Below are 14,576 nucleotides of genomic sequence, written 5' to 3'. Positions count from 1 at the left end.
TGAACTATAGTTTGACATATTACGCTCTGTGGGCCTCAGTCCACGACTAGCATAAGCTATGGGTCTCAGTTTGCCTTCTTGCTCCTGGGAGAGCACTGCTCCCAGCCCACCATGACTGGCATCGACCTCGAGTACGAAGGGCAGAGAAAAGTCTGCGTAGGCGAGCACTGGGGTATTAGTTAGCTTTGTCCTCAGTGCCTCAAAACTCTGTCGGCACTCCTCGTTCCAGTTCTCGATGGCAATCTGCGTGGACCTCCGCTTGGTCCTAGTACTTCCCAGCTCAGCTACCAGTCGGTGAAGGGGAGCTGCCAGCTTTGCAAAGCCCTCCACGAAACGGCGGTAATAGCTTGCAAAACCCAGGAAAGACCGGAGCTCAGAGACAGTCTTGGGAGGTGGCCATTTTGCCACAGCGTCTATCTTGGATGGATCTGTGGAGACACCATTAGCAGAGATTACGTGGCCCAGATAACGCACCTCCGGCTGGAAAAAGGCGCATTTGGAGAGCTTTGCCTTCAGTCCCTCCTGCTGAAGCCGACCCAATACCGCTTCGAGTCGCTGCAAATGCTGCTGTACAGTGGAAGAGAACACGACAATGTCATCCAAGTAAAGAAGCAATGACTGACCCTGTTGATGACCGGTAATCAACGCACATGCGCAGACTCCCATCCTTCTTCTTAACTAGCACAATGGGGGAAGCGTAGGGGCTGCTACTTTCTCTGATCACCTGTGCTGCAAGAAGCTGATTAATGTGCTCTTTTACGGCCTCATAATCGGAGGGAGGGACACGTCTATAGCGTTGTTTGACAGGGGTCTCATCTACAAGAGGGATGTCATGAGAGATCAGATTGGTGCAACCTAAATCACTGTCATGGGCAGAGAAAACAGATATATAATTCCTCAGGAGGGCCCTCACCTGACCCTGCTCTTCTGAGGACAACGACGACAGATCTAAACCCTCCATCTGGTCCTGTACTGTAGGTAGAGCAGTCTGAGATGCTACAGTGGCTACTGTGGATGGAACCTCTGTGACTCCTGTAGGCAAGCTCACTACATTCACCTGTTCCAGAGTGCCAACAACTGTACGTGGGTATAACAGAACCTCGATGGAACCAACATTGACAATGGGTATGTATGCTGTACCCCTAACCACCCTCACCAAAGATGGAGAAGCCAGCAGGCCAGCAGGTAAACCACAGTCCAGGGGTTCAAACAACACAGTAGTATCAGAACACTGCTCTGAGCATGTGACTGCTACTATTTTAATTACACCACCTGGAATGCGGTGTGCACGGTTACCTCTGACCTTTACCTTTACCATCAGCTCTGGAGGGATCTGCGTGGTCACTTGGTGGCACTTCTGTAACGCCTGTGTGATGGGTCGAGGGGCCTGAGTGACAAAAGACAGCTCAAACAGTGCTAAACCATGCTGCACGAAAAGCTCTTGGTAGCATTTCCGGATCACATTCATTCCCATCACACCAGGGACCTGAAGGGAAACATCACCAGGAGGATCCCTCACTACCAAGATACCACACTGCGAGATCCACTTGCCACACAACTCAACATTTAACTCCAGATAACCAAGGAAAGGAATATCCAACCCATTAGCTGCCCTAAGCTGCAACCAGTTACATGATTTAAGGCGCTCTTGACCCCATGGTTCAAAATGCTGGCGAAAAAAGCTCTCTGTAATAGTGGAAACCATAGAACCAGTATCAATTAGACATGGCACCTTAACTCCCCCCATGTTAACCTCTAAATGGGGACAAGACGAAACCAGTTTTGACACAGCCAATTCACCTTGCACTGCATTTGAGCCAGTAGAGACCCCACCCAAACTGTGGCTCTGAAGTTTGGTGGGTGCTAGTTTTCCGGAGCTGGGACGGATTCTGGCTGCCTAGCTGAGGGCCGGGAGGCTTGCGAGGAGAACTGAGAGCGAGAGGGAGCACGCACACCATCACATTCCCTAGCAAAATGGCCAGGTCGCTGACAGCGTCTACATATTACAGGCCCATGCTGCTTTGAAAGACTATGTTGAAGAGGACGCTGTATCAGAGCAATGGTTTGAGTTAACTGGTTCAGCTGTTCTTGCTGCTGTCTCAACATTTCCTTCATTTCACTCATTTCAGATGACGGAGGAACACAAGCAACTGGGTGAGCACCCTGAACTCCATACTGAATACCACTAATGGAGGGGACAGAGTTACTGCGGCCTCTCACAACACTTGATAGACCCTCGCGTTCCCACCTAATTGCCTCCCCCCTGACATCAAGCAATGTAGCTGTGGGCTGTCTACGCACAAACTGTTTAAGCTCTCGTCGTAAGGTGTTATCTCCAACCTGCTCAACAAACTGATCCCGCAACAAAACCTCAGCATTAGGCATTCTGGTCGGTGCACGCTGCTTAACCCTTTCCATGAGACTCATCAAGTCGAGGGAGAATTCCAGCAACGTTTCTCCCTCATGTTGCTTTCTGGAGAAGAAAGCCTCTTGTAAGACTACATAGGATTCAGAGCAGCCATAGAGTTCCTGAAGTATAGCAATTATCCTAGCTGGATCCCCACGCTCTACACTGGGGCGGTATTTAACCTCCTCACGTGCTTCCCCCTCTAGATGATCGAAGAGAAAGAAAGCCTGATCAGCTTGGGATAAATGACGGGCCCTCATACATGCCTGCACTTCCTCAACCCATTCAACCAGCGCTATCCCTGATCTTCCTCTGAACATAGGACACTTCCTGTCACGAGGCACAAACACCAACCTCTCTGCTACAGGGATACTGGCAATAGGGACCGCTGATGAGGTTGAAGGTATGGCACTAGGGGCGGGTCCAGCAGGGGCCTGCTCTTGACGTAGCTTCTCATTGTCCGCTTTCAACTGTGCAACCAGGTCTCGCAGCTCTTGCAATTCCTCCTCCATGAGTGCAGATTTGAATAAAGAACCGCTGCTGCTTTGTATAAATCAAAAGAAAACAACAATGAAACACACGTCTCTGCCTTTTACTACAGTAACTATCCTGCCGACAACGCCAAGTTTGTGGCAAGGAGGAGGTGAAAAGAAAGGAAAAATACTAAAAGCTCAACAACGCCACCCTGGGAATTTCACCCAGAGAATTATTTTCTTACGCAAGGCACACAGGTTCGTAGTTACTTAAAGGCGAGAGACGTGGTTCAAAGTTTTAAAATGCATTTTATTTTAATATATTCTTAAAAATCAATTAACTCATTCACACAAAAGACAAACCTAATCAGGGCTGAGGCCGAAGTGGATGGACGAAGGCTAGTGCAGGGGAGGAATCCACCAAAATAAAGAAACAAACTTAAGTCACCGGGCACACGTGGCAGACACACTCTCAGTGAAGAAAAACCCACTCCAAGGGACACAGCAAGACAAGACAAGGGAGGATGCCACCACCAGGTCACCAGCAACGCCACCACCGGCCTACAGCAACTGAAAAGGGAGGAAACAACAAATTAGTGGGGTTGCACACACACACACACACACACACACACACAAAATGAAAGAAAACCTAACAAAACCATAACAGACAGACCCCTTCCCTAAAATCACAATATATCACTTAACTGCTGATATAACCAAAAAAAGAAAGAAAACAAAACTCAGTTACCAAATTCAATTAACGAGATTTACAAAATAGATTTACATAAACAGAATCCAAAATGAACTCAAACACACACTCAAAAATAATGAAACAGGATCCACACATTGATACACTCATTCACATAAGGGGCACCAGTCCCCAGTAAAACAGATAGTCGGGCCCAGCAGCGTGCGGCCGACCAACTGTCCTGTACAAGCCGACACTTCCGATGACCGCAGGACAACACCGTACGGCATGCAGCAGCAGCAAATATGAACGAGATGAACGTAGTAAACAACGCTCAAAGCAGCAGCGGCCCAGGGAGGTGGCTACAGTAACACCTAATTAAGGAAAACCATCATTAGCATTGGCTAAGTTAAAATGATGAGGTTATGCATTAACGTATAGGCTACATACCTTTTTAGTAGCACAGACACTCACACACTCATGAGAGGAGGGAGGGAGAAAGGACTCCAGGCAACCGCCAGCATTTACCTGTGACCACACTAGCATTAGCCACCTAGCAGCATCAACCACAACGGAGAGAGAGAGATGACACTCACCACCGCCAAACAATCACAGCGGCGCACACGGACAGGAAGCACACAGCAGCACACGATCGCCCTACAACACAACACAAATGCCTAAAACATAATGATCGAAATAAAACGAGCAGCGAGGTGAAGCAGCGTGCAGCCATACCTGTCGGGCACACAACCGCCGACCCGGAAATGATGAGAGGACGAACCGGTGGGCAGACTACCGCTTTTATACTGGCCCACCCCAATGCATAGCGGAAACCATAGTAACCAAATGTAAACAAAGGGCAAGAGGGGAAACAAGACAAAATGCTTATCCTGCTACAGGAGGGATGTTTTCTGAGCTGTAGATATAATCTGAACATTGCAGAGACTCGAAAGGATTCACATTGCATCACACTGTGCAGACAGATGTGTTGTCATGTTGTTCCTACTTGCAAGTTTTTATATATTACTTCAACGTAAGCCATCGGTGTCTCTGAATTAACTTCATCTCTCCTGAATGGTCAAGTGAGCCGAAATGTCACAACACTACATTTAAATGAGAATATTCACAAGTGTAAATTTATATTCTGTATATCCTCCCACATGAGTCACTTCCTATACATCCGCACCAACTGCACCAAAAGTTCAGGTCACCCAACTTGTAAGCATGAGAATTTGACAGATTTCTGTAAATTCAACACATATTTCACACATCAGCTTCTGCTGTCGGGACAAAATTAATGCAAAGCAGTCATCTCATCCGACCTGCGAGCATGAGACATTAGGTGAAATAACTCAAATATACAGCAGGAGGATTTGTGCTTCGCTTGTTTGATCTTACAGGAGGACTACATCTCAATATCTGCCTCTGGTTGATATTATTTATGTCTTGGTGTATTTTATGTTTTTCTCCAAACCCCTCTCCATATCAGTTTCTCAAAATAATGAATGTGGAGATGTGCAAATGACAAACCAACAACTACTTTTACTTTTATAAAACAGTTTCTCCCACACATAAGATTCTGAACACATTTGCACAAGCCACATAAAAAATGGCAGATGAGCTGACTGTATTATAAACTGAAGCCCTTAATGGTCATAGGTTCAATACCTTTATTAATGCTATCATCTAATGATCACAAAGATCTGTTTTCTTGTGAAATTTTTGTTCTTGTTACCTCAAAAAAACAAGCTCTGGTTTCCAGAGATAACCACTGTGTGTGAGTGCTGTCCATCTGTCAAATGGTAAAGGGCATGAGGGCTCCCTCACAGACATTTTGAGCCCTTTCTGGACACTTTATAAGTCCACATTTCTGCAGACTTTGCCAGAGAGAAATAGCCACAGTTCATAGTGTTGTAACATTAAACACAGGGTTATCAGGGTTTGAAATCATGTCCAAAATTGACGTAAAGGCCAGTACCAAAAACAACAACATGCAACAAGTCCAACAGGTTCTGCACAGTAATGACTCCACCTTGGATGTGGAGCATTATAAATTAGGTTGACACAAACAATAAATCGCATATGAGACAAAATCAGGACCTACGATACAATATTCTCACATCTAACAACATTTTATTGTGTTACAAAAATACAATTTCATGTAAGTAAGATTTTTAATTTTTTTATGAGAAGAATTTCCACACCACATTTCTCTTTTTGCTGTGCAGAGATTTTTTTCAAGAATATATGGAATTTTTTTTTGTATAAAACAATTTAGTCAACTTTTTGTGTTTTTGATTCTTCAGGGTGTAAAAATACATGTTAAATGTTTTTTACATAGATAGATGACCTGGGTAAGTACTGATCTCAATGACCTTTACTAATGCTGTGTTTTTTTCATCTTTCAGCACTGAAACAGACACAGCTTGAGCAGTGATGTCTCCTGGCTCGGTGGCATTGTGTCTCCTGCTCATGCAGACTGGAATTTATGGGTTTGAAATTGATCGTATTCAGTTAATTCTAGATTTGTTTCGCAGTAAACCAGCCAATCAAAAGCATGAACACATCACTGAGAGAGCGATCTTAAATACCACCTTGCAGGCATGTCGTGCTCTGGCCCTGGCTGATGGCAAAGACTTCAGTTTTCCTGTAAGTGTTCAGTCTGAATAAATTATACATTTCAGATCAATAATTAATTTATGTGATTTGACACTACAAGTGTGTGTGTGTGCGTGTGTGTGTGTGTGTGTGTGTGCGTGCAGCCTCAGCCTTTTACAGTTGAGTCCGTTGCTGCTGCCTGTCAATCAAAATCCTCCAAGAGATTTCACCAAAGCATCAAATTAATTCAACGAATGAATCGGCTCGTAGATGCTCGTCATGTCTTTGACCCTGAATACCATTTTGACAATGAAAAGTTTGCAGAGGGAAGGAGAATCATCACAGGAGGATTGGCAATAGTGAAGGCCAGCAACAAGGAAATGAACTTTGAGGCAGCAAGAGAAAAACTTGGAGAAATCACACACCCTTTACAGGTACTGTCTGTTATCATTCAGCAGCATAACATTATTTTTCCATAAAAAAGATTTTTTTTTTAATTAATTTTACGCTGTTAAGATGCAACTTCATGTGCCCTTTGATGTAATTAAACAGTTGTGGTCGGTTAAATGCAGGACTATTATCATGGATTGAGACCATCTCATAATTTGTATTAATTGATTAATAAAAATTAATAAGTGTATTATTATTATCATTATTATTATTATAATTATTATCATTGTGTAATTATGCTACACATGATGATGGAGGAGATGTCAACTTAATACTTGCTATCTCGCGAGTGCCACTCACTATCTTAAAAGTAAAAAAAACAAACAAACACATCGATGTCACCTCCAGGGCTCCGTACAATTCTGGTACTGCTCCTTAATATATAAATGTATTTTTTTATCAAGTTACAGGTATCAAGGTAAATAAAACAATTCAGTCATTATTTTTGAGTGACGCTAACTTCAAAAAATTTAAGTGACGAGAGAAGAAAAATTAATGTGACACAAGTGTGAGGCTGTGATGCACTGAAGTGTAGCTAGAAGAAGGCGAAGGCAAAGGAAAACTATGAGGGCTGGGTTCTTCTAAAATGTGCCCCTTCCACAAAGATTGTAAAAAAAAACCACTTTAAGATTGTTTATTTATCATTAATGAATGACGCCTGTTTTAAGCACTTGAATGTCATTTTGCTAAAATTTCCATGTAGACAAATCTCTCTTTTTCTAAATACATGTACAGAGCTTGTAGAAAAGTGCAACACACATTTTTTTTTCTAAAGACCATAGTTATGATTGTGAATCAGTAACTTCACAATGTTTGACAGGTCCAACAAGATTCTTTCATTTATTTCTGTGTAAGAATTCTTGCCTTTAGTTTCAGCTTCTAACAAGGTCTGTCAGCCAATAGTATACTACTGTTTGTACCATGTAGCATCAGAAGTCTTGGTAGTTCCCCGTTTGTGAAAAAATGATGTAGAATGCCTGATTTCTACAGCACAGTATGTGCCGGCATATCTAGCTAGCGTTAGCAACATTAGCTACTACAAACTGGCAACAGCATCGGTGTTGTAACTTGTATGCAATGGAAGGGGATGGATTTTCCAGTTGGAGTTTTTTTGGATTGCACACATTTTTAACTTATGTTTACATGGTCGTTTGAAAAAAGAAGCCTAATTCTATTCTACTTTACTGTTTTTATGGCACTCGGTCTTGTTTAAAGGTTTTTTTTGTACAGCACTTTCTAATGTTGTTAAGAACATTATAGATCAAATCTATTATCATTAAGTAAGGATGATTAGACTTTACAGTGTATGCTCTGCAGTTTATGTACTTTTCAATGTCCTATTAAAACAATTAAATATCTTATTCCAGATATGTACCTTGTTCTTCTTTTCAAACAACAGGATTTCTACAGTCACAGTAACTGGGTGGAGTTGGGAAACACTCTCCCAAATACCAATCTGATCAGATCACGGACCAGCATTGGTAACCTAGCAGGTAAAGAGCTCACGCAATGTCAGTGTTTGGTTGTGTTACCAAAAGAGTGAGAAATTTGATTAAAGAGATAATTTTCAAAACAAAACTCTGAAAAGACTCAAAATGTCTGGTGGATTTTATCTCCCACAGCTTTAGGCAAAGAAACCTGTCGCAACTGTGATGGAGATGACTGCACGAACAACATTTTGGAGGATATCAAACAGGAAAAGATTCTTACTTCTGGATATTTTGGTTCTAGTAAACCAGATGGTAAATGTCCTGCCAGTGCCTACCATAAGAACTGGATTTAATTTACAGTACAAAGACTATTAAGAAAATGTCACTTTGTCTTTAGGCTTGTAAATAAACCGTTTATAAATCACTGCTCTACAGCTAAAAAAAAACTGTTGCTAGTTTCAAAAAGCACACATTGACATGTTGTCCCTCCTTGCACAGGAAAATGCAGCCATGGAGGATTTTTTGATAAAACAAAAAATATCGAGCCTAAAGGTGGGATCAACAAAGACAAGATGACTGCTGAGCATGGACATCTCCATACGGAAGCAGCAAACATGGCGGTAGCTGCAACCAGTGAGCTACTGGAGGACATTCGAGGGGCTGCTGGTGACAGAACTTTCTTACAGTAAGAAACCTATTCTGCATTCTGTTTCAGTTATGTACTGAAGGAGGCAAAGCAAATGTTTTTTATGTATTTCATGTCTGTTTTATTTGTCTCTGTCCTCCCCTCAGGATGATGGGAATTTCCGGTAAAGCTCTTTGTTTTGTGATCGACACAACAGGAAGCATGAGTGATGACATTGCAGCAGTGAGGACTGTCACTTCCTCTATAATCAACAGCAAAGTGGGAACAGAAGATGAGCCCTCAGTTTACATTCTTGTACCTTTCAATGATCCAGGTAGTATGAATAGTCCCTAACTAGAGTTTTAATCCTTATTTTCCTCTTAAGTGAAATAAATGGATATCTGTGCTGTGAAGTTTATGAATTTGCTCTTTATCTGCTTGCCTTCTGAACTTTAATTAACTGAAATGACCCGCACATTGTTGTATGCTGACTGATGTGCTAAAAACTTGTTGGACAATTATGATTGCTCTAATAATGTGCACAAAAAATCAGTGTCTCTAAATCACTTGGAAAGCACAAGCACAACGTGAGAAATACAATGGTTTTCTCTACACCCAGATTTTGGGCCGCTGACGAGGACTACAGACCCAAACAAATTCAAGAACGCTATAAATTCACTATCAGCAACTGGTGGAGGAGATGCTCCTGAAATGAGTCTATCAGGGCTGCAGGTGCAGTGATGTCTTTGATGCCACGTCAAAATCAGCCTCTGCAAAATGAAATGATGTGAAAAAAGTTAAGTCAAACTAATGGATAATTTTGATCGTCTCTTCCTCTCATAGCTGGCTTTAACTGGTGCTCCTCCTAATTCTGAGATCTTCCTCTTCACGGATGCAGCTGCTAAAGACAGACACCTGAGAAGCACAGTGATTGCACTCATAGAGCGCACCAAGACAGTGGTGAGTTTTCTTAGAATCAGTGTTAAAAAAACAGACATGTCATCTTTCCCACTTTATCCAATCTAATCCAAGCAAATTTATTCCCAAAAACTACATAGTGAACTCTATGTTGTATTCAATTTATTTCTTTTCAGGTGAACTTCATGATTACAGGTGGAGGGCTATTTCGTCGTAGAAGACAGATTGGTAACGATCAACAACAACAGAGTCGGTTGGCGACATCAGATGCCCAGCTTTACAGAGACCTGGCTCAGACTTCAGGAGGTCAGACTATTGAAGTCACAAAGAGTGAGCTCCCTGAGGCCGTCAGCATCATTACAGAGTCATCCAGCTCCTCTCTGGTATTAAGTAATGCTCTCACTGGCAATTACTGACATTTCTACTTGTTTCAGATATTCAGTTGTGTCACCAGTTTCTTTTAACCCTCTAGGTGACCCTCCTGCAGGCAGCTAGGAGTCCAGGAAAGGCTGACAATTTCACCTTCACAGTTGATGAGTCAGTAAAAAACCTCACAGTTTACATCACTGGGAGATCAGTCACCTTTACTCTCATCAGTCCATCAGGTGATACTGCTTTTGGAGATTAAATCTTTTAAAATATTTTAATTGTGTCATGGCCAATAACCATTAATAGGTATTTTGAAGCCATTTTATGGAAGCTTTGGAATTTACTGACTTTGGCACCATCTGGTGGTAGTACTCAGTGTCACACTTAAGTACAGTTGCAATAATGCATGCTACTAATTTACAACTGATCTCATAAAATGTTTAATTGTTAAAAAAAGAATGGAAGTTAGTTTAACTCTCAGTCTTTTAACCAGTGTGCCTAATTTTTTGACTGATTTTGCAATCAGGTGTCTCTCAGCAAAGCACCAACACAACAGGATCATTGATCACTGCATCCCAGACAGTGGGGAATTTCAAGACTCTGAAGCTAAAAACAGAAGTGGGACTGTGGCAAATGAAAATGATGTCAACAAGTCCCTACACTTTGAAGGTCGTAGGTGAGATTTCCATGATAACGTTGATGAATCACATGAGAGATACTGATGTCCCTCCAGATGTAGTACTGATCAAGCTGATGTTTATGTTCAGCATGTACCCTCATTGGTTGATTGTCCTTTCTTGTGACTTTTGGTTTTTTGCAGGTGAGAGTTCCATTGATTTCCTGTTTGATTTTCTGGAAGTATCCGAAGGCCTATTTGGAGGTTTTGATGTCATAGACCATCGTCCCAGAGCTGGTAAAGGAAACAGACTTTGCGCCAGGCATTTGACATTTGATTAACTTCAGTATATTTCAGCCCATTCTCACTTTTTTTCTGAAGGTTCTAATGGTACTCTGTTATTGACGGTCACCGGGAGTACCTCCGCCATGGTGACAGAAGTGACTCTGGTTGAATCATCAGGGTCAGGAAATGTCAATGGCAATGTGACAGCTATAGGTGGAGGAGACTACTTGGTGGTGTTTAACGGGGTACCATCAGAGCAGTTTGTTGTGCTCATGAAGGGGCAGAACAGCAACAGTTCCTCCAGATCCTCGGGGACCTTTCAGAGGCAGTCAACCAGCAGCATCAAAGCCTCGACTTTGACTGTTACTGTTGTAAGTAAAACTTCATCTAAAAACCAGATATGACTTTTAAAATTGGGTGCCCTTTCAAGTCAAGTATGAATATATGATTGCTACCAGTACACTAACACCATTTGTAGTGCTTTATTTTAATTAATTATCATCAGGGGTAATGATTTGGTTGCGCTTTCTAGTCAGGTCAAGTCAATTTTATTTACGTGGCACAAAATCAGAAATCTCATTTCCTCAGGTGGCTTATCAATCTGTACAGCGACACTCCCTCTCTCCTTAGATCCTGTATTTGAATAAGGAAGAACTCCACTGAAAAATACCTTTTCACAAGCACAGTCTATTTATAATAAAAGGTACACAGCTAAGAGATGGCAGCCTTTTGAGCAAGTCTAGCTACAGTTAAAAAAAAATGCTAGATAATTATTTTTTATTACGACTGAGTAGGCGAGAAAAATTTGCTCTTGCAGCAGGTAGGTTAAAAAATTAATTGTTCTCCCTTCTTCCTTCCATTTGAGGATGATACAAATGGCGTCTTTGCACCAGGAGAAACATTATCAGTTCCCTTCTCTGTGAAGACCAGCGGTGCAGGAGGAAACTTCACTATCCAAGCTACTAATGACAGAGGGTTTACTTCAGCCTTCCCATCCAGTTTAGTCCTGGGCACTGGAGGTAGTGCTAACGGTACAGTGAACCTCACAGCACCTGTTAACACTACGTCTGGTACCGACGTCACCCTGACTATTGAAGCCGAATCTCCAGGTGGAGCAGACACCAACTACCTTGTGCTGCGTCTCGCTGTCCTTAAAACGGTAAGTCTCCAGTTGAAATGTGAAGGCAGTGAATAATAATTCTAGCTTTTTGTTTTCTGACTTTTTCTTCTCCTCATACTGTAGGTGACTGATTTCACTGAGCCGCTGTGTAAGCTGCCCAGCCTGCAGTCTAACTGCACTGAAAACTGTAGCTTGTCCACATGGAAGCTCTCAGTTCAAGTGACTGATGGGGCTAACGGGACAGGTATCGACCGTGTTAGCCTCAGCCAGGGCAATGGCACCATGAACACCAGCCTGGCCGCTGGCAACGAGAGCATAACGCTGGTGTCCTACACTGCATCTTGCTGTTCTCCTGATGTGGAGCTGCTGATTGTTGATGGAGTGGGTAATGTTGGCTCCTGTTCCTACAGTGTCCGGCAAACTTCCATCAACAGCTCACAAGCCCCCTCTCAAGCCCCCTCAAAAGCCCCCTCTCAAGCCCCCTCACAAGCCCCCTCACAAGCCCCCTCAAAAGCCCCCTCTCAAGCCCCCTCACAAGCCCCCTCTCAAGCCCCCTCACAAGCCCCCTCACAAGCCCCCTCACAGACTCCGACAGCAGCATCTGTTGGGTCTTTCTCTACCAAAGCGGTTCAGTCTTTTCTTCTTTGCATTGGAATCACGATCCTTGGGCTCAATTTACCATTTGAGATGGGAATCAACTGAATGTCGACAAATTAATGTTGCAAGACTTACGTTTAGAAGCTCTCTTGACTTTGGAAAATCAAATACATACTCAGTTGCCAGTTTATTAGGTATACGTAGCTTTAAATAATGCAGTCTTATACAAAAGCACTGCAATAAACCCTATGAATTAGTTTGCTGGAGATGAAAGTGTACTATGGCAAAGCATTAAATTGTGTAACTCCACCAGTTTCATACATAACCATGTGTTTACGTTTTTTGAAGAGTAGTATAAGTCCTTCTGTGGCACCAGAAGAAGCTGCCTGTAATCTGATACATTTCCTCCAGTGATGTCACTCAGTCTCAAAGTTGCATTGTGGGTAATGTAAGAACCAGGATTTGAAAATGAAGAAGAATGTACATAATTAAAAAGGTGATCTCTGATTCTGGTTTAGTTTGAATCATTTGTTTTAAAACCGCCCATAATGAGGCCACAAAGCTTGGGAAACAAGCGTAGGTAATCGGGCAAATTGTTATTATTTTACAGCCTCCCAGTTGATCAGCAACTGATAGATAAAGGATAGTAAATATCTGAAGGCAGATTCAGAAATATTTCAAGGTAAAACAACATATTTTGTTATGCTTTAGTAGATGTCGGCATTAAACAACTTCCTAGCTAACATTACAGATTCATTATTATACCCTTTGTGTTTCACCTCCAGGTTTTGACAAATGTCTCTGAGACTTGCGTTGGTAATTCTGAATTAATTTCTACCTTTTGTTATTATATCACTACAAAACAGTTGCATCGAACAGTAACTTTAGCTAGAATTTGGTTGTCAGTGGGATGTCAGAGGAAAGTGGCCACTTTGTACATATGGTTAATAGACTGCTATTCCACACCAACAGTGCAACTCAACCACTGAGAGGCATCACTGGAGGCAACTTTTCAGATTACTGTCAGCTTCCTCAGGAGCCACAAACAGCTCCATGATACTTTTCCACACATTCAGGTTCCACCCCAAGACCCTGCAAAAACACTTTAATGTGTAAAATTGGTGGAGTTACCCTTCACGGTTTCTATGCACGGGGCTGTTGTTTATGTGTTTTATTGTTAGACAGAGAGTTGTTTATTAATATTTGGCCTTCCTTTTTTGAAATAAATTGATTTATGAGTAAACCTCATAACCTGGCAACTGAGTGTATGTACAACCAGGTGAATAATACTACTGTAAAACCAATGCTTATGCTATGAAATGTGAACGGCATGTACTCTACGTATCGTAAGGTGATTGATGCAATCATAAAAAGCATAATGGGGCTGTGATTATGTAATGATTAAGACATTAGTCACGTGATCATGTCAGTTGTCGATTATAATCAAGTAACAATCAAGATTCTCTGACATTAAGTTGTGTACTGCTATTGTTGATTTAAAAGTTTTTGATCATTTAGAGGGGCATGTGTGACAATTTTGAGCAATTAACATGTATAAATAACTTCCGCAAAGCCCCTTTTAAAATCACAGATACTTTTGATTTGAGGCTTGCTTCACAGATAAATGTAAAGGATAAGACAATAAAGCTGAAAAAAAAGTTGTGTCCACTCACTGTATTTTTTGGGAGTACGGTGGCCTCGCAGTGCCACATTACATCATCAGAGGGTAAAAACTACGTCATATTTCTGCATAATTGTAAAAGTACTGTCACAACAAGTACGTAAACTTACTAGTTTGTTTGTACAGTTTTTTCAGTCATGAATGAAATGAATAATTATATTTTGTATGTTTAGGCATAACAAATCAGACAATGAAGATCGTTCTCTTCTGATAGAGTTGCACCTTTGAATAATTAAATGAAGAGGAAAAAAACTGAAATTACAGAAAACTGTTCTTTTAAATTTTAAGGGAAGAGATTTGTTGTGTAAGCTACGTGCTA

The 14,576-nt window shown here is 41.8% G+C and overlaps 1 protein-coding gene across 1 annotated transcript; it reads left to right on the top strand.

Annotated features, from left to right (window-relative positions):
• The first annotated feature begins 5,988 nt into the window (after positions 1-5,988).
• LOC115594680 (von Willebrand factor A domain-containing protein 7-like) lies at positions 5,989-12,681 on the top strand. Its single transcript, XM_030438882.1, has 15 exons — positions 5,989-6,217; positions 6,331-6,600; positions 8,016-8,109; positions 8,239-8,358; positions 8,545-8,731; positions 8,839-9,005; positions 9,291-9,403; positions 9,515-9,631; positions 9,766-9,972; positions 10,062-10,194; positions 10,485-10,634; positions 10,779-10,871; positions 10,956-11,230; positions 11,725-12,018; positions 12,103-12,681. Exons 1-15 carry the CDS (start codon positions 6,005-6,007, stop codon positions 12,679-12,681), a joined length of 3,012 nt encoding a protein of 1,003 aa, XP_030294742.1. The 5' UTR covers positions 5,989-6,004.
• Positions 12,682-14,576: the final 1,895 nt, after the last annotated feature.

The sequence above is a fragment of the Sparus aurata genome, chromosome 13 (genome assembly GCF_900880675.1).
Source record: "Sparus aurata chromosome 13, fSpaAur1.1, whole genome shotgun sequence".
Taxonomy (NCBI): Eukaryota; Metazoa; Chordata; class Actinopteri; order Spariformes; family Sparidae; genus Sparus; species Sparus aurata.
This window is presented reverse-complemented; position numbering and strand designations above follow the sequence as displayed.